The sequence below is a fragment of the Rana temporaria genome, chromosome 11 (assembly GCF_905171775.1).
Source record: "Rana temporaria chromosome 11, aRanTem1.1, whole genome shotgun sequence".
NCBI lineage: Eukaryota > Metazoa > Chordata > Amphibia > Anura > Ranidae > Rana > Rana temporaria.
The window spans coordinates 130661180-130680637 of NC_053499.1; the positions used below are offsets into that span (position 1 = coordinate 130661180).

Sequence of the window (19458 nt, forward strand, 5' to 3'; positions counted from 1 at the left end):
TTTCTTTTTAAATAACAAACATGTCATACCTAACTCCACTGTGCAGTTTGTTTTGCACAGAGTGGCCCCGAACCACCTGTTCTGGGGTCCCACGGTGGCTATCGCGGCTCTCTCGGCTCCTCCCTGCATTAGATAACCCCCTATTGGAAGCTCTCTCCCGAGGGGGTTACCTTGCGGGCGCGCTCCTCAAGTCATACACTCGGCATCCATAGTGTATGACTCGGCCCTGCCCCCCGGCGCCTGTGTCATTGGTTTTGATTGACAGCAGTGGGAGTCAATGGCTGCACTGCTTTCAATTTATCCAATGAAGAGCCGAGAACCCGTGGAGAGAGAGACGCGGGATCGCGCCCAGGATTCACTGAGGTGAAAAAACGTGAGGGTTTACAACCCCTTTAATGAAAGGTCACTTTGTGACTTTTCAATAGAGTTTGTTTAAAAATAAAAAATAAAGCCACAATCAGCGGGTCCACACTGTTGTCATCCTACTGCACACTAGCAGCTGGGTTATATCTCAGCCACTGGTATAAATCGGCTTCCTGACGACGTCATCACGACGAAACATACGTCGAGGCACTCCTGGTCACTTTACCCTGTCCAGCCACTTCCGGTTTCGGCACTCTGTGGTGGTGGAACCCACGCCTCATCAATGCAAGTGATACAAACTCCGGTGAATGCTTCACGGCATATCTGACTTTAATCACGCTTGTTACCTCAGTGCCAAGGCTTGGGCACTTTTGACCTGTGTTTTTATTAAATTTTTTACTAAATCGCGGAATTACACTATGGTCCGTTTTTCTTCATTTCTTTCCTGTTAAATATCTTGGCGGAGTCCACCTCTTGGCTTGTCCCTCTAGGTATCAGTACAGACCTTGAGCAACAAACTGTACTACAGCCCCACCTGACCTTCCTTAAAAAAGAGGTCATGGTGGTCTGGTAAGTAGGTACTTTCCTCCATTTTCCACTGGGAAAAAAAGCCCTGGTCCTATAGACCAGGTGCATAACTGCTGGTATCTACTGAGCAGGAGACCTGCACACATATTGCCCTCTTGCTGTGGCAATACCAGCCAGTATCTACACTCACTTGCAGGACAGGACTTAGGGTGGTGGGGGCCCCTGGGCTTAAAAATCGAAGGGACCCCCTGGAGCAGAAAAGTGGGGGGTGGGTTGGTACCCCCGACCGATCATAGTTGTTGAGGGGGGGTGGGGTGGCTGGATCCACCGACCGACCTATCAAAGTTGTTGAGGGGGGGCAGTGTGCCGACTGATCATACTTGTTGAGCGGGGGGGGGGGGGGGTCCACCGAGAATTACATCCATCCGCCGAAGTTGTTGAGTGGGGGGGGGTGCCAAAATTCCTGCGATTGCCGCGAACGGGGGATTGCCGGGGTTGCTGCAAAATTTGCGGGAGGGGATTGTTGCGATTGCCGCGAACGGGGGATTGCCACGATTGGGCATGGGGCCCCCTATTGGGCGTTCCCCATGGGCTTGAGCCCAGTCAAGCTCAATGGTAAGTCTGGCCCTGCTCACTTGTGATGACCAGTGCTGGCACCTAAAGTAAAGTACTGTATCAGAATAACATTTCAGACATGTTAGCTGATCTGTTGGAACAGGTTGCCATCTAGTGAAACTGTAAGGTAAAACAACAACCACATAATTTCAGAACTAACCAAGACTGATACTTTTACCTTTATTTCAATTTTCAGATGGTGAGCTTTTTAGTGAACCCGTTTTCCTCAAGGAACACATTTGAAATTACTGGTTCTGTAGGAGGTCTGAGCCTTTCTAGCACCAATGGATCCATCATCTCTGTAAAGAATCTCACAGAATATATAGAGGTAAAAAAATCTTCTATCCATGTATCCATCACCAGTCTAGTGGGGAAAGACTTATGCCCTGTACACACGATTGGGATTCCTGGCGGTAAAAAGTTTAATGGGAATCCCGGGGGAAAAACCACGAAACCTGCTCGGTAACTTTCCCCGTGTACACACCAGAGGTTTTCCTGTCGGGAAAACTGCGGTGAGAGCTTTGGCCGGGAATCCCGGCCGTGTGTATGCTCCACCACAGTGTTTCCCATTGGGAAACTGCTGGGGGGAAAAAAAACCTTCAGTCCGTTTTCATCGGATGGACTGATCGTGTGTACGCAGCCTTAGACTTACTTCATGTCATTCCAGAGACAGGACTGCTGTAGCTGCACTTCTAGATTTGGTATACTTCTCCTGGGTGTCACTAGAAGTTCCAGGGACCTTAGTATGCACGCCAAAGAACAATAGCCTGGCCTAAAAGGCCTTTTGTATCCCGCTCCCAGTCCAGTTAGACCAAGTTCCCTGTCCGCTTAAACCTTGTTTTGCGAGACAGGACAACGTCTGGCTCTTCTGGGTATTGGACTATCTCACCCAAGCATTCTGCCCTGTCCACGTCCTTGTAATAGCTGACTACAACTGCAGGCCTGTGGGGTGTTTGGTTCCCATGCCCCAACTCACTAGGACTCCTCCCATACTGGCATTTATATGGGCAGTGACTACATTCATCACACCTCTATTTCTAAAAGGGGACCTAACACCCTAATAACATAATTCTTGGGACCTCTAGTGGCAAACTAGCTAACTGCACCTGCTTACAAACTTGGTGATACTGATATTTTCTTTTCAGATAATGTTACCCCGGGATTCCACAGATAACGATGTAAAAAGCATTTTCTATTTGGCTAACTTAACATCTGTTCTGGTAAATGTGACATCAGCCAGTCTTCCTCTTGTGATTTATGTGGAACCCAGTCAGCAAATACCTCTGGTGCTGTACCTGGGGTATGAGTACCATCCTAATGAAACAAACTATGACATCAATTTCCATCTGCCCAATGGAAAATACCCTGGAGGTAAGTGCATGTCTTAAATACACCCCATAAGATCACAGCTACCTAGAAGAGGCAGAATGTCACTTATTACTGCAAAGAAATTAAACTTTAAAGTGATTGTAAAGGTTCGTTTTTTTTAAATAACAATGTTATACTTAAGTCACGTACCTGGATTGTGAGCCTGGCGTGTAGGGGAGAGCCTCTTTTGCTGCACCGGCTTGTGGGACCCTGAGGTTGAGACAGTAGCCACATAAGTACAGTGACGCAGAAGTGCCTAGGATCAGTCCAGTATTTGAGTATTTGGTATGGCTGGATGTTCGTGGCTGGTGATGCAACAGGCAGAGGTAGACCAGAGCTGTGGCAGGCTGGATTGCAGAAGAGACAGGAACTGGTCTGATTTGCAGAGCAGAACTGCAGCAGGCAGAGAGTCAGGCAGGCAGGGTCTGTAGTGTTTAGGTGGATCAGGCAGAGCGGTAGGCAGAAGAGCAGTCCTAAACAAGCCGAAGTCCAGTCCGGATCGCAAAAGAGACAGGAACTGATGCGATTTGCAGAGCAGAACTTCAGCAGGCAGAGAGTCAGGCAGGCAGGGTCTGTAGCGTTCAGGTGGATCAGGCAGAGCGGTAGGCAGAAGAGCAGTCCTAAACAAGCCGAAGTCCAGTCCGGATCGCAAAAGAGACAGGAACTGATGCGATTTGCAGAGCAGAACTGCAGCAGGCAGAGAGTCAGGCAGGCAGGGTCTGTAGCGTTCAGGTGGATCAGGCAGAGCGGTAGGCAGAAGAGCAGTCCTAAACAAGCCGAAGTCAGGGTATCAAGCAGGCAAGGTTAGTGAGAGCAAGCCGGGTTCAAGATCAGAAGTCAGCACAGGTAACAGGGTTCAGACACACAGAAGCTGCAGACCAAACAGCAAGGAGCCTTTGGTGCACTCACTTTAAATAGCCCCGTTGGCGCCAATGTTGTTGACAGGTGCGCGCGTGTGTGCTGACGCGCCGCAAATGCGTGTGTCTGGCGTGAAATTACTGCTGGACGGCTATGCCTTTCCTGACAACTTACCTGCTCTGTGTAAGGGTTTTGCACAGAGCAGCCCCGATCCTCTTCTTCTGTGGTGACCCAGCGACGCTCCTTGCTCCTCCTCTTCATCGGGTCCCGCCAGGGAGAGTCGCTTTCCCTTGGGGCACCCGGGGCGGGTACGCTCACGAGTCCCGCTGTTGCGTCCATTGACACAGACAGCAGGACTGGGCCCCCACCAATTTGATTGACAGCAGTGGGAGCCAATAGCTCCTGCTGCTATCAATCTATCCAATGAGGATGGAAACAGCGGCTGGAGTCGCTGGACTCGTGCTCATCGCTGGAATGGAAGGGCTCAGGTAAGAAAAAATATATATGATGCATTAAGATAAAAAAAGAAACTGGAGACTTGACAACCCCTTTAAGATTGGGAAAGCCCTAACACTATATAATCCAAGGCTAGCCCTGTGTATGAACATAACTGCACCTCCTGAAAAAAAAAAAAAAAAAATAACATGCACAGCTCTCGCATTGCATTAAGTTAAGTATGTCTGAGCATATATTTAAATGGTTAATATTGATTCTTTCCCAAGAAAAGGTCTATTCCTGGGTTATAAATCCAGAAGAGCTGTTCGGGGAAGGGACATATTACTTGGCATTGAAACCAGATGTAGAGGATGACATATTTAATGGAGATTACATATCTGTGTCAGTCACGTGTTTCACCTCCCAGTGTGTATTTTGGGATGAGATCAACCAGAGCTGGAACAACACTGGATGCCATGTAAGTATACCACAAATAATGTACGTTTCTAAGTATGCACATCTGACTGTGAGCAGCCTCTGTAGGTTCTTCTACATGTCTTAAAAGCTCACCCTTAATGTCCTTTAAATGGGCATGTATCAATGAATAAGATATTCTACCTATATAAGTCTGTAAGAGTATATATTTTTTACATTAAAGTTATTTCACAGATATTTTAGCTAGATCAGTGCCATTTCTTACATTTGAATGTGGCTCAAAAGTTGACTGTGGGTGGTGATCTTTGATGGTAAAATATTAGCAAAAATAAAGCATTCTTTGTTTGAACGTCAGTAATGTCGGTTTCTTCTGGTGCACCGATAGTCTGCATTCCCACTAAACTGCGTTTGTTACTCGCACAGAACAGCAGGCTGTTGCTAAGATGTTAAAAGTCTTGGAGCTTAGAAAGGTTTGGTCCCCTTGGATCACTCACAATTTCCCTGGTGACTTAGATTATTCCCTATGGACTAACATCCATCTAACTTAAAGCGGGGGTTCCGCAGGTTTAACTTTTTTTTTTTATATCTCAAAAGCATTGTAACAGCGCTATCTAGGTACTACTCACCTGCTAGGAGCTGCTACGACTGTCCGCTCCGATTTCGTTTTAAAGAATAACTTATAAAAAATCCTCCAGGCCTCTTGCTTGTGGGCATGTTGAATCCCACAAGCAAGCACTTCCTGGATTTCTTCCCGGAATGCCCCCATCATGCACCGCAGGATCTCGTGCGTGCGCTGTGTTAAAGGTGAGCAGCGTGAGCCTCGCCGTCAACACTTCCTGATTACAATCATTACCATGACAACGCTTCCACGCATGCGTCGAATCAATTCGACGCATGCGCGGGATTTCGGGCCGCTGGTTTTATGTCATCACCAGCGGACATGTCCAATGAGTTGTACTAACCATCGGACATGTCCGACGGACAGGTTTCCAGCGGACAAGTTTCTTAGCATGCTAAGAAACTTTTGTCCGCTGGAAACCTGTCCGCTAGGCCGGAAAACTGTCCGCTAGGCCCTACACACACGGTCTGACCGCGGACCAGTTTCCGTGGACATGTTCGGTCGAGTGTACAAGGCCTAAGTCATAGGATACCTGGCAAGACACAGAAGTGCCCCAACTGCTTGGACTTTGTAAGAACAACTTATCCCTTTAAACATGTGTTAACCCTGTATTAGCTCATATTTGGTGCGTCCCAGTAATTGTTGTCACTACCATTCAGATTCTCACCTTCGGTATTTCCTTATTCACTAATAAAATAATTTGATTTTAATGGCATTATCTAGTAAAGCGATTAGTAAAGCACAGACCTTTAGATGCTGAAAATAAGTAAAATAAAACAGGTGCTCCAAATGAAGTATTGGCACTAAAATTTCTAGTCCTACAGTGAGATTTAATAGTGATCTGCACTGAAAGCTACTGATTCAAATATCACTATAGATTTTCTTTTTTATAATAGCTAATAGCATTTCATGCCCAGTGATGGTCAGGCAGTTTTTTAGCTGAATTTTAACAAATAAAACGTGACAGCTGCTATTATGTTTAAATAGTTTAATAGTTAAAAAACATTTTTTTACTGTCAGTTGATTCTCAATTTTGATTTAACCTAACCAATAACCAATTCTCTCTTCCAGGTTGGACCCAAGACATCACTACATAGTACCCAGTGTCTTTGCACTCACTTAACATTTTTTGGCAGCTCATTTATTGTTATGCCCAACGTTATTGATGTAAGCAGGACAGTTGAACTCTTTGCAACGTTTGTGGACAATCCTGTGGTGGTAACCACCGTTGGCTGCATTGCTGTTATTTATATTTTGGTGATGATTTGGGCCAGGAGAAAAGATATCCAGGATAATGCCAAGGTGAGCTAGGAATCATCTAGTGGTTGTTTGGTCCTTTGAAAAAAGGCTTAGGCTGTAGGTGTTACTTGAACTTATTATGTTATTAGTTACATAGTTGGTAAGGCTGAACAAAAAGACATCAGTCCATCCAGTTCAAGCTGTGGTGTGTGAGTGTGCTTGTGTTTATGTTAGTAGTACATTGTATATCCCTGTATGTTGTGATCATTAAGGTGCCCATCTAATAGTTTTTTGAAACTACTATCATTCTTAATATGTCTTTAACCTAGGTGAAGGTTATAGCTCTTGAAGATAATGATCCATTTGCCGAGTATCGATACCTAGTCACGGTTTTTACTGGTCACCGTCGAGGTGCTGCTACAAGTTCCAGGGTATGTGCTGAAGAAAAAAAATCTACAAAAAAAAAAAAAAAAATATATCCACCATCTCACATTTTTGATTAACAAAATAGACTCTATAGCTTAGTACTGGTCAAATTTCTTGATATTGGGTGAAGACTCAATTTCAGCCTCTGACACGTCGAAAGGGCAGCACATAGTAATCCATGAATGTAATGCTACAGAAAGCTTTCCTGGTGCCTCCATGGCAGCATACCAATGGTCATGGCTCCGCCCCCACTGACCCACAGGACCACGTAACTCTCTCAATAAAAAAGGGTTCCCCCCTCAGATAGGCATTCTTTTTTCTGTCCTCATCCCGCAGGATCAGATTTCAGCCCTACCTCACCATCCATGGTGCAACCGTTGCAGGTTCATGCTCTCCTGCAGGACGGAGTCCTATGGCTTGGGCTGCTAAAGGCGCCAGATAAGTATAGGAGCCCATTTTTTCTGAGGATTTTTTTTGGGGCACTTATGTTACCTCCAGGAGCTTATGCATCTCCTCTTAAGGTATTTAAGCTGACTAGTCCATATCCCGGAGGGTGCTCCTCCAGTAATAGGGCTTTACCACTATGTGATAGGATTTCCAGCTCTTACCGCGTGTATGTCTCTCTCCTCGGCGAGACGCCGAGCGTCTGTCCTCCCCACGAGCTGCAAGCGCTTCGCGCGGGTCACATGACGCAGTTTGTCATCTCGGGGGGCGGAGCCGCGGCGACGCGGCCGCGCATGCGCACTGCGCGTTTGGCGGCCATCTTGGTACTCCCAAGACCTTAAAAACAGCCTGTCCTTCTCAGTTGAGAGCAGACTGTCAGTGGGATAGCATCGCCAGCACTTGTCTCCTGCTGGATTCCCTCTACCAGAGCAATATGGATCCTTGCCAAGGTACTTTGTTGGACTGGGCAGTATTGAAGGAATTGTGTTTAGCAGGTATATATATATATATATATATATATATATATATATATATATATATATAGATATATATTATTATTTTATTTTTTGTTTTTATTTTCTCTCTCTCTGCTCTTCTTGCACGGATCTTTTTATATCAGGAGAGTCAGTTGGTTTATGTTTTTTTTTTTTTTTTTTTGTTTATCTTGTTCAAAACCAGATAGTAATCATAGGAAATTCTTAATTTACCCTTAGCTGCCCTGGACATAGTCATGCCAATAAAAGATCCTCAACATTCCACTAGGTAAGGGCTGCTACAGAACAGGTAAAGTATTAGTAAGAGTAAAAAGAGCACTATCACAGACATACTATAAATCCTATATTCTGGGATTTTGTCTCCGCAGCCCGCAACGAGACGCATCTTACAGATCCTCCCGTGACAGAAGCTCAGGAGGCCATAGGAGTTCAGGCCATACACACGCTTCAGGCCGCAATTCCAGCAGCCATCGAAGTTCTTCCCACCAGTCCTCTCCAAGCCTAGGGGAGATGACTGCTGGATCTGTGGGAAAAAGGCCCTGCCAGGCAAGTTAGCCTGCGGCCAATGCTTCTTGGAGGCTACTGCAGAAAAACAGGTGTCCACAAGCTCGATAAAGGACCTTATCAAAGAATCCATCAGAGAATTGGCTACAGCCCAAAGCACTTCTTCTCCTCCTTCTCCCTCGGCCGAGCAGGAGATCGCGGGTCCATCCACCCCATACCCGGGGGAAGAGGGCCTGGACGAGGACTTGGTATCAAATGAAGAAGAGATTTCAGCCTTTGACTTTGGTCTGGTGGAGCCATTTGTAAGGGCAGTCAAGGACGCCATTCAGTGGGATGAAGAGGGCCTGGAGCCTCCGTCCAAAACAAAAAGATACTTTCCGCATTTAACAAAGAGGGTGTCTAATTTCCCCCTTATGGAGGAGATTAAAGGGATCATTCTAGGAGAATGGCAGAAAGTTGATAAGAGGCCTGTCGCTTTTAATCGTCTTCAAAAACTGTATCCGTTGGCTGAATTGGATGCTAAGATCTTTGAATCCATTCCAACTGTGGATGCCTCAGTCATGAGGCTGGCAAAAAATTCGACCCTACCACTAGAGGACTCGGTCTCCTTCAAAGATGCTTTAGACCGGAGGATCGATGCAGATCTTAAAAAGATATACCAAGCAACTGGCGGGGCTTGCAAACCGGCGGTAGCCTTATCGTCGGTTTCCAGAGCCACCAGGGTGTGGACTGACAACATTGAGACAGCTCTCAGAGCAGGCATAGACACCGAGGAAGTCATTAAGGCATTAGATGAGTTAAAGCTGGCATCAGATTTCATGGCAGAGGCAGCAATAGATGTCTTAAGAAGCTCCTCCAGGGCCATGTTGTATTCAATCACGGCCAGAAGAGCCCTATGGTTAAAACCATGGGCAGCAGACCCATCTTCGAAGCAATCATGGTGTCGCATTCCGTATGATGGGAAAGCACTTTTTGGGGAGAAGATGGATTCGGCAATTTCAAGAGTCACAGGAGGAAAGAGTGGTCTGATCCCTCAAGATAGAAACAGAAGGAAGAGATTTTTTCCCAGGCCTGGAGCTCAGCAGAGAGGAAGGGACTCAAGATCCTATCGCCCGGGTTATAGAAGGGGCTGGAAGGGGTCTCAAGCTTCTTTCCTTAAGTTGGGGAAACCAAAACCCACAACTTCTGTGGGAGATTCCCAAAAGTCTTTTTGACTCCCCTCCCACCCAGACCGGCCTAGTGGGTGCAAGACTCAAGGCCTATGCGCAGGTCTGGGTGGAAGGGTGCACCGACCCATGGGTGGTGTCCACCATACTCAGGGGACATTTTTGGAGGTTCAAATCTCGCCCTCCTCCATATTCTTTCCAAGACACCAAGATTCCGGCGTCCAAAGAGAAAAGGGCAGTATTATTTCAGTACATCCAAATACTGTTACAGCAGAGGGCAGTGTTACCAGTCCCAGCCTCAGAGACGAACTCGGGATTCTACTCTCCCGTCTTCTTAATTCCCAAGAAGACGGGGGGATGGAGACCCGTACTGGATCTAAAAAGACTGAACAAGTATATCAGACTGGAACGCTTCAAGATGGAGTCCCTGAACACAGTAATCTTATCAGTCCAGCCCGGGGACTGGATGGTTTCCATAGATCTCCAGGATGCATATTTGCACATTCCAATAAACAGCCAGTTCCAGCATTTTCTACGGTTCAAGGTGGGCGGCCTATGTCTACAGTTCCAATGCCTCCCGTTTGGAATCTCATCAGCCCCCAGAACGTTTACCAAAGTACTAGGGGCCATTCTAGTGCCTCTGCGGGAAAAGGGGATACGAGTACTATATTATTTGGACGATATTCTAATCTTGTCTCAGCAAAAAGACCTCTTAGAGGAGCACACCCAAACAGTACTAAGCACCTTGTCCAGGTTCGGTTGGTTGATCAACATAGCGAAAAGCCAGCTAAAGCCAACACAGAAAATGGGTTACTTAGGAGCCCTATTCAACACCCCGGAGAAATCAGTCTCTCTTCCACCGGAGAAGGTTCCAATGTTGGTTCAAAAAGTAAAACGAGCAATGAGCTCCCGCTTCATGTCAGCGTCAGAGTGCCTGAGCCTCATAGGCTCCTTCGCTTCATGCATCCCAATGGTAAAATGGGCCAAATGGCACCTACGGGAATTTCAGCTAGGGTTCCTAGCCCAATGGGGGAAAGAACATCTCAAGCAGAAGATAATTGTGTCCTCTTCGATGAAATCCAGTCTATGGTGGTGGACAAGACCCTCCAATCTATTAACTCCGCGACTCCTAGGTCCAATGACATGGACCATTCTTACTTCAGACGCCAGCCAACTAGGTTGGGGGGCACACACCCAAGACAAATTAGTTCAAGGGAAGTGGCCATTCAGTGCGGAGGGAGTGATATCCAATGTACTGGAACTAAGAGCGGCCTGGATGGGGTTTCTACATTTAGCACCTCTTCTCAGGGGAAAACCGGTCCTTCTTCAAATGGACAACCGTGCGGCGGTGGCCTACGTCCAGAACCAAGGGGGCACGCACAGCAGGGCATTACTCAGCGAAGTAACTCCAATAATCTCGTGGGCAGAGAGGAATCTGTTCGACATACGGGCATGCTATATTCCGGGTCCAGAGAACCAGTTAGCCGATCACCTATCAAGGTCGTTCTGCAACAACAACGAATGGTCTCTAGACCAAGAGGTCTTCAACAGGATCTGCCAACAGTGGGGGACTCCCCAATTAGATCTTTTTGCCTCACCGCTCAATGCAAAGACTCCTCGCTTCTTCTCAAGAGCACCATGTCCGACAGCAGTGGGTACAGATGCTCTGATCCAGCCTTGGACATTCCAGTTGGGTTATGCCTTTCCCCCAACTCCCTTGATTCTGAGATTCCTCCAGCGTCTGACAAAGGAAGAAGTAACCATCCTAGCGATCATTCCATATTGGCCAAGGAGGCCGTGGTTCCCGCTACTGGTCAGTCTATCCCTGGGCAATCCGACATCTCTATCTCTCAAGAACAACCTGCTGACGCAGGGCAGTTTCATCCACCCGAATCCAGAGATCCTGGATTTGAGGGTCTGGATATTGAAAGGAGGAGGCTGGGGGATATAGGGTGTTCACAAGAGGTCATCCGAACCCTTTTGCTCGCAAGAAAGTCTTCCACGAACACCACTTACTACAGGATTTGGAAGAAATTTGTGACCCTAGCGGAATCCAACCGGTTCAATCCACGGTTTCCGGAGGTTCATAATATTTTGTTATTTTTACAGTCAGGCCTAGACCTAGGTTTAGGACACAGCACTCTAAAGGTCCAGGTGTCTGCCATCTCAGCCTTAACAGATGTCAGATGGGCACTTAATCCACTGGTGGACAGATTTTTGAAGGCGGTTCTGAGACTTCGCCCGCCCAGGAAATCTCTATACCCCAAATGGGATCTGACAATTGTGCTGGAAGCCCTAGCACGTTCCCCATTCGCTCCTACAGAAGGTTGCTCATTAGAGGACATTACCTGGAAGACAGCCTTCCTGATTGCAATCACATCGGGGCGCAGGGTGTCGGAAATCCAAGCCCTGGGAGCCCAAGAGCCTTACATCACATTCTTTCCAGACAGGGTAGTACTACAGCCAATGCATCAGTTCATTCCCAAAGTTCCTTCGGTCTTTCATTTCAATCAAGAATGGGTACTTCCAACATTTGAAGGGGAACAAACATCCACAAACCTGCATGAGCTAGATGTGGCCAGATCCTTAAAACATTATCTTAAGGTAACACAGGAATTCAGAAAGGACCAACGCCTCTTCATCATTCCCAAAGGGGCAAGGAAAGGGAAAGCAGCCTCCAAGTCAACAGTGGCAAGATGGATTGTAGGAATCATCCAGAAAACCTATCGGGCTAGTGGTCTTCCTATTCCCAAGGCAATAAACGCACATTCAACGAGAGGAGTCGCCTCGTCCTGGGCAGCCCTGGCAAGGGTCTCCCCGGAAACTATCTGCAGGGCAGCAAGCTGGTCTTCCTTCGGCACCTTTATGTCCCACTATAGTCTTGACCCGGCAGCCCTCACATCGAGAGACTTTGGGAGAAAATTGCTAGAACGCTCTACTCTATAATTATTAAATATATTTTTTCTTGAGCAGTACCCTCCCTGTGAAGCGAGTTATTTGACCATTGGTATGCTGCCATGGAGGCACCAGGAAAATGGAAAATTGAATACCTACCTTTCTGTAATTTTCCTTTCCTGGTGCCTACCCATGGCAGCATACACCCTCCCTTATGGACTGCTCTGCGGTCTGAGGGCTAGTAACAAGAATGCCTATCTGAGGGGGGAACCCTTTTTTATTGAGAGAGTTACGTGGTCCTGTGGGTCAGTGGGGGCGGAGCCATGACCATTGGTATGCTGCCATGGGTAGGCACCAGGAAAGGAAAATTACAGAAAGGTAGGTATTCAATTTTCCATTTTCTGAGACTGAAAACATGCAACAGGAGATAATTAGAGTTTGCAGACACGCAACAGGAGATAATTAGAGACTGCAGACACGCAACAGGAGATAGTTAGAGACTGCAGACATGCTGCAGGAGAGCATCAGAAACTGAAAACATGCTATAGAAGTTGTTGGAGACTGCAGACATGCTATAGAAGTTGTTGGAGACTGCAGACATGCTATAGAAGTTGTTGGTAACTAGTTACATGCTTCAGGAAATAGTCATAAACTGGAGGCACTTTACAGGAAACTGCTATAGATCACACCATCGGTTAAAAAAACGATCGTGTCAGAACGCGGTGACGTAAAACACAACGACGTGCTGAAAAAAACTAAGTTCAATGCTTCCAAGCATGCGTCCACTTGATTCTTAGCATGCGTGGATTTTTAACCGATGGTTGTGCCTTCAAACGATCGTTTTTTTCCCATCGGTTAGGAATCCATCGGTTAAATTTTAACGCAAGTTGGCTTTTTTTTAACCAAAGGTTAAATAACCTATGGGGCCTACACATGATCGGTTTGGACAGATGAAAACGGTCCATCAGACCGTTATCCTTTGGTTAACCAATCGTGTGTACGAGGCCTTATACAGCGACCAGTGCTAAAAATATGCACTGTCATTGTACTAGTGACACTGGCTGGGAAGGGGTTAAACATCTAGAGCGATCAAAGGGTTATATGTGTGCCTAACCTTTGTTTTTGTGTTTACTATAAGGGGCTTTCACTAAGGGATGTGCTGGTTTTTATTCCCTGCTCTGTAGGGAAACAAAATCCAGCACATCCCCGATGACAGGACAGAACTCTGCCTTGTTTACATAGGCAGAGCTCCGTCCTGTGTGTGTCCTCGTCAATACACTGGGACCTGCTTATCGGCTTGTTCTGCATCTAATCACAGCACAGACAGTGCACCCCATACCTGAAAGTGCCAGATCACATACTAGGAATGTGATCTGGCACAGGAAAGCCACTGTGCCGCCCTATAACGGCGTTATGCGTTCAGCAAGCGGTCTTCACCCAAATGCAGTCCCACTCTATGGAAAACGGACTTAGTGTGTAGTGCAACAGGCCATACAAACAATACAGGAACTAGTTCTTGTGTGAGTTATCTCTGCCTCCTGCATACAGAAATATCTCTACTGAACAGCTATATAGCAGCACTGTAGCTTTGTACACCAATGGTAATGTGGGGACAATTACAGTAGGGAAATTAGTGGGTATTACCGTATTTGCCAGTGTATAAGGCAACCGACGTATAAGACGACCCCCTAATTTTAAATTTTTTTAAAGATTTTTTGCCTGTACTCACTGTATAAGACAACCCCCCTTCCGAGGCTTCCAGCGCTTCATATTTCTTCCTTCTGGAGCCATATTCTTCTTCATTCTTGCTGAAGCTGGAGCCATATTCTTCTTCCTTCTTGCTGGAGCTGGAACCAATCACAGTGAGCGATGTATTCTATTAATGAATACAAAGCCTGCTTGGATTGACAGAGGCTGTAACATCATTGTCAGGTCACCTGTGGCCAGGTGACAAGTTGGGGTCAGGGATGCACCACAGGGTAATGAAACCTATGGCCGACTGTTGCGATAAGAGAGGAAGCGTGAACCCAAGATCGCCCAGGGCGCGGAGTCTAAGACCCAGCTTTGTGTTCACCAGAGCCTCTAGTGGTGAGGATGGGCTTCGCCGCAGCTGGATCCAGGTTGCGACCCCTGGGATGCCCTAGGTCACGCTTGGCAGGGAGAGAGGGGAAGCGGCAAGCAGGACAAGGGTAAGCCGAGGTCAGGGCAACAGGCAGACAAGGGTAACCGAGGGACAGGCAAAAGGTCAGGATTACAGGCAAACAGGAGAAGTCAGGGACAAGCCAAAAACGGTACACGGGAAGATAATCGTAGCACACTGCAGACAGGAACTAAAGCTAACACGGTTAAACAGCACTGCAGGCCTGTAGTGCAACAGTTATTATAGACTTCCTGGGATGGCCTGGGTGGGTAGATAAGAAGGTAACCAGAACAGAGACAGGCCTCTAATGGACAGATGGAGACAGGTAAGCTGCCAGACTATTGCATATCCATGACAATCATCAGCCCAAGCCTCTCTGACTCTCAAAGCCAATCCGAGCAGGCTACTGTATGTAGCTTGCTCAGATTGGCAGAGGTTGTTACTCCAATCTGAGCAGGCTCTGTATTCATTTGAATACGTCGCTCAACGTGATTGCCTAATCGGTATATACTGTATGTAGCCGAAGCAACATACAGTATTACCGCACATTCAGCAGGCATCCAAGCAGCTGACACGGTGTATAAGACGACCCCTGCTTTTTGGCCATTTTTTTTAAGTCTAAAAGGTAGTCAAATACAGTAGTAATAAAGGATGCAGATTACACCGTCAAAACTCTGCCGTTTTAATTAAATACTACTCAACATTTTGATTTGTTCATCAACCCCCCCGATGTTGAAGGCAGATCAGTTAAATCCCAAATATTTAGAACTCCCTACAATATATTTCATGATATAGATAGAGCAGGAAGGATATAAGTGGGCAATGTTTTTAATCATGTCTGCAAAGGTAAGTTCAATTTTGCATGTAAGATTCTCTAAATGTTCCCAAAACAAAAATAGTGGTTTAGGTTAAGCTTTTGTTTCAAATATTGGATTTTTTTTTCTTACAGGTAACTATGACACTGTACGGTTCTGATGGAGAGAGTGAGCCTCACCACCTGTATGATGCAGATGGAGCTGTGTATGAACGCGGAGGGTCTGATATCTTTCTGCTCACAACTCTGTTTCCACTAGGGGAGGTGCAGAGCATTCGACTTTGGCATGACAACTCTGGAGACAAGCCCTCATGGTAAGGGTCGCATTTTTAGATATAAAACGTAAAGTGCATCGAATACTATAATAGTCCCATTAAGGAGCTGTGGTGGCTCAACGCGATTGGCACTGCGCTGACAAGCCATTCACCTCTGCAGCTAGGGGTTCGGATCCCGGTCTCGGCTACATGTGAATTGAGTTTGATGGTCTCAGCCTGGCTCCCGGTGGGTGTGCTATGCGAGGTAAGCCTGCGCTTAGTACGCCCACCCCCCTCCCACAAAAAAAAAAACACCACACTTACACACAAAAAAAAAGAGAGGCGAAGGACTAACAGGGCTGGTTGAGAGGGCTAGATACTCTCACTCCCTTATAGGGAGTCCCTCTGCCCCGTTGGGCTTCAAAGCGGAGCAGGTAGGGCAGGCTATGTGGGAGGACCCCCTCACACACCCGCCATTGCCACCCGGGGCATGGAGAAAGGTGGCAGATTAGTCCCAATAGATCACAAAAGCAGTGAGGAATTATGTGAAAAAAACTCTGCAATCCATTCCACTCTCCTTTCACGTGCGATGCTCGTGATCAGGGTTGCCAACCTTCCTCAGCATGTTTTACTGACAAACATGGAAAATTTACTGGCGGAGTACATTTTTTACTGGCAACCTGAGAAATTACAAAACTCCTATTGAAAACTAACACAGTGAATATCTGAACAGTATAAACATGATATAGAAACACTGACAATGCCTATAACAAAGTAATTTGCTTGATTTACACTTAAAAAGTCAACACAGCATAAAATGATCATCCTCTAATATTTACTGGCATTGGTAAAATAAATGTCAGTAAATTTACAGCACTCCTTCACCCTTGTGGTAAACCAAGCTTCTCACCTTATATTAAGACCTTGCATATATACAGAGGTCACACAAGCTAATGCCCCTTTAACCGCTTAAGGATCGCCTCCTGCACAAATACGTCGGCAGAATGGCACGGCTGGGCACAAGCACGTACAGGTACGTCCTCTTTAAGCGCGGGTGCGCGCCCGCGACCCGGTCCGAAGCTCCGTGACCGCGGGACCCGATTGCCGCTGGAGTCCCGCGATCGGTCCCCGGAGCTGAAGAACGGGAAGAGCTGTGTATAAACACAGCTTCCCGTTCTTCACTGTGGCGCCGTCATTGATCGTGTGTTCCCTTTTATAGGGAAAAACAATCAATGACGTCACACCTACAGCCACACCCCCCTACAGTTAGAAACAAAGATGAGGTCACACTTAACCCCTTCAGCGCCCCCTTGTGGTTAACTCCCAAACTGCAATTGTCATTTTCACAGTAAACAATGCATTTTTGATGCATTTTTTGCTGTGAAAATTACAATAGTCCCAAAAATGTGTCAAAATTGTCCGAAGTGTCCGCCATAATGTCGCAGTCACGAAAAAAATCGCTGATCGCCGCCATTAGTAGTAAAAAAAAAAAAAATGATAAAAATGCAATAAAACTATCCCCTATTTTGTAAACGCTATAAATTTTGCGCAAACCAATCGATAAACGCTTATTGCAATTTTTTTTACCAAAAATAGGTAGAAGAATACGTATCGGCCTAAACTGAGGAAAAACATATTTTTTTATATATTTTTGGGGGATATTTATTATAGCAAAAATTAAAAAATATTGATTTTTTTTTCAAAATTGTCGCTCTATTTTTGTTTATAGTGCAAAAAATAAAAACCGCAGAGGTGATCAAATACCACCAAAAGAAAGCTCTATTTGTGGGAAAAAAAGGACTCCAATTTTGTTTGGGAGCCACGTCGCACGACCGCGCAATTGTCAGTTAAAGCGATGCAGTGCAGAATCGCAAAAACTGGCCAGGTCCTTTATCTGCCTAAAGGTCCGGGTCTTAAGTGGTTAAGAGAAAATTGAGAGCCGATCCAGTTTCCTCAGTACTCACCTGGATGTAATCCAGCTCTCAGATGTACATTAACATCATGCACCATATACTGTGTATGAAAGACAAAAAACTGGCATAGTGCTCACCGATAAATGTATTAAAACAAGCAAGGATTAAAAACACTCACTGGGGTGGATTTTTTAAAGGAAAATTAACTGTGCACTTTGCAATTGCAGGTGCACTCTTTTTTCTTAGTAAAGCTTTATTCGGTAAAGAACACTTAATTAGGTGTAAGGAAAGTGTAAAAACAAGATTGGCGTTCCGTCATCCACGATTGGATGAAAGGTGCCGCAAACCGATTCTGGTCTCACCAACATCTTTTATTTCTATTTCTCTTGGCACATCCCGCATAGGCTCCTCTTCTAATGAAGAGCTCTCTCAGCACATCCTGCAAAAACTCCTCCCTCTAATGTAGACTTGATAATTAAAGTTTAACTATTGGCAAAAAAACACAAATTATTTTAAATATAGTGCCTGTGGGGGGAGGGGGGGCTCTGTACAGTGTATAGAACCTGCTGCAGCAAAACTGACATTTTATAAAGAAAAAACATGACATTTAAATCGCCGGCAATACAAAAATGTTAAAAAGATAGATGGAGTGATCAAAGTGACAAAAAGATGTTCTCATCACTGTGCTCATAAACTGGACCATGTCCAGGACAACCTTTGGATTGACTGATGGTGGCTACCAGACTGAGATTATCCAAAGCAATTTGGGGGAAATCTCTAGATTGAATTTGAATATTGCAGAAAAATCTGGGTTAGTTACTTTCTCTTTAATGGGAGTTCAGCTTTAAAGGGGTTGTAAAGGTAATTTTTTTTCCCCTAAATAGCTTCCTGTACCTTAGTGCAGTCCTCCTTCACTTACCTCATACTTCGATTTTGCTTTTAAATGTCCTTATTTCTTCTGAGAAATCCTCACTTCCTGTTCTTCTGTCTGTAACTCCACACAGTAATGCAAGGCTTTCTCCCTGGTGTGGAGAAAGCATCTTGAGGGGGGAGGGGGCGAGCAGGAGTGTCAGGACGCCCACTAACACACAGCTCCTTTCTCTATTTGCAAAGTAGAGAGTGTCCTGACTTGCCTGCTCGCCCCCTCCCCCCTCAAGAGGCTTTCTCCACACCGGGGAGTGTGTACCTTTACAACCCCTTTACGCTCTTTAGATTGAAACACGTTAGGGAAAGGCATCTGTGTGGGGTGTGCTCAGAAAAATAAAATGCAGCATCTTACCTTTTCAAGAATGAAACAAAATGTAGAACTGCCAATTCCTCTACTTATCTGGTGATTCTTCCTTTACAGGTATGTGAACAGGGTCTTGGTACATGACTTAGAAATGGACCGAAAGTGGTATTTCCTCTGTAACTCATGGCTTTCTGTTGAGGTTGGGGACTGTGTATTGGATAAAGTGTTCAGTGTGGCCACAGAAGAGGATATGAAACAATTCAGGTAGCTAAATTACTTCACATTCTATTCAATTGAATATTCATTATGTTGATATGTCAGATACATGTATGCATAGCTCCCAACTGCCCCTGATTTCGAGGGATTGTCCCTGATATGGAGAAATGTCCCTCATTCCTCCTAATTTGCCCCTCATTTTGGTCTGATCTATATAGATGTACCGTATTTATCGGGGTATTGCGCGCTCCGGCGTATAGCGCGCACCCCTAATGTGGACCCGCATTCCTGTAAAAAATTTTTTTAGTACTTACAGTTTTGGTGTCTTGCGCGGCATCCATCGGCGGCCTCGTCGGGTCCGGTGTCCGTCTGCGGCTTCGGTGGTGTCCTCCTCGTCGGGTCCGTCGTCCTTCTGCGGCCATCGTGGTGTCCACCCCGCTCAATCCCTGCTTCCCGCGCCGAGTTTGAACCACTGCGCCGGCATATACTGAGCGCAGTACA

The 19458-nt window shown here is 46.1% G+C and overlaps 1 protein-coding gene across 1 annotated transcript in view; it reads left to right on the plus strand.

Moving 5' to 3' along the window:
• PKD1L2 (polycystin 1 like 2) overlaps positions 1 to 19458 on the plus strand; it is a 163557-nt gene that overhangs the window by 66309 nt on the left and 77790 nt on the right. The window contains exons 21-27 of the mRNA XM_040329156.1: positions 1703 to 1834; positions 2652 to 2877; positions 4455 to 4645; positions 6293 to 6523; positions 6790 to 6891; positions 15479 to 15657; positions 18859 to 19005. Coding sequence (XP_040185090.1) covers positions 1703 to 1834; positions 2652 to 2877; positions 4455 to 4645; positions 6293 to 6523; positions 6790 to 6891; positions 15479 to 15657; positions 18859 to 19005 — 1208 coding nt within the window. The remainder of the gene's footprint in view (positions 1 to 1702; positions 1835 to 2651; positions 2878 to 4454; positions 4646 to 6292; positions 6524 to 6789; positions 6892 to 15478; positions 15658 to 18858; positions 19006 to 19458) is intronic.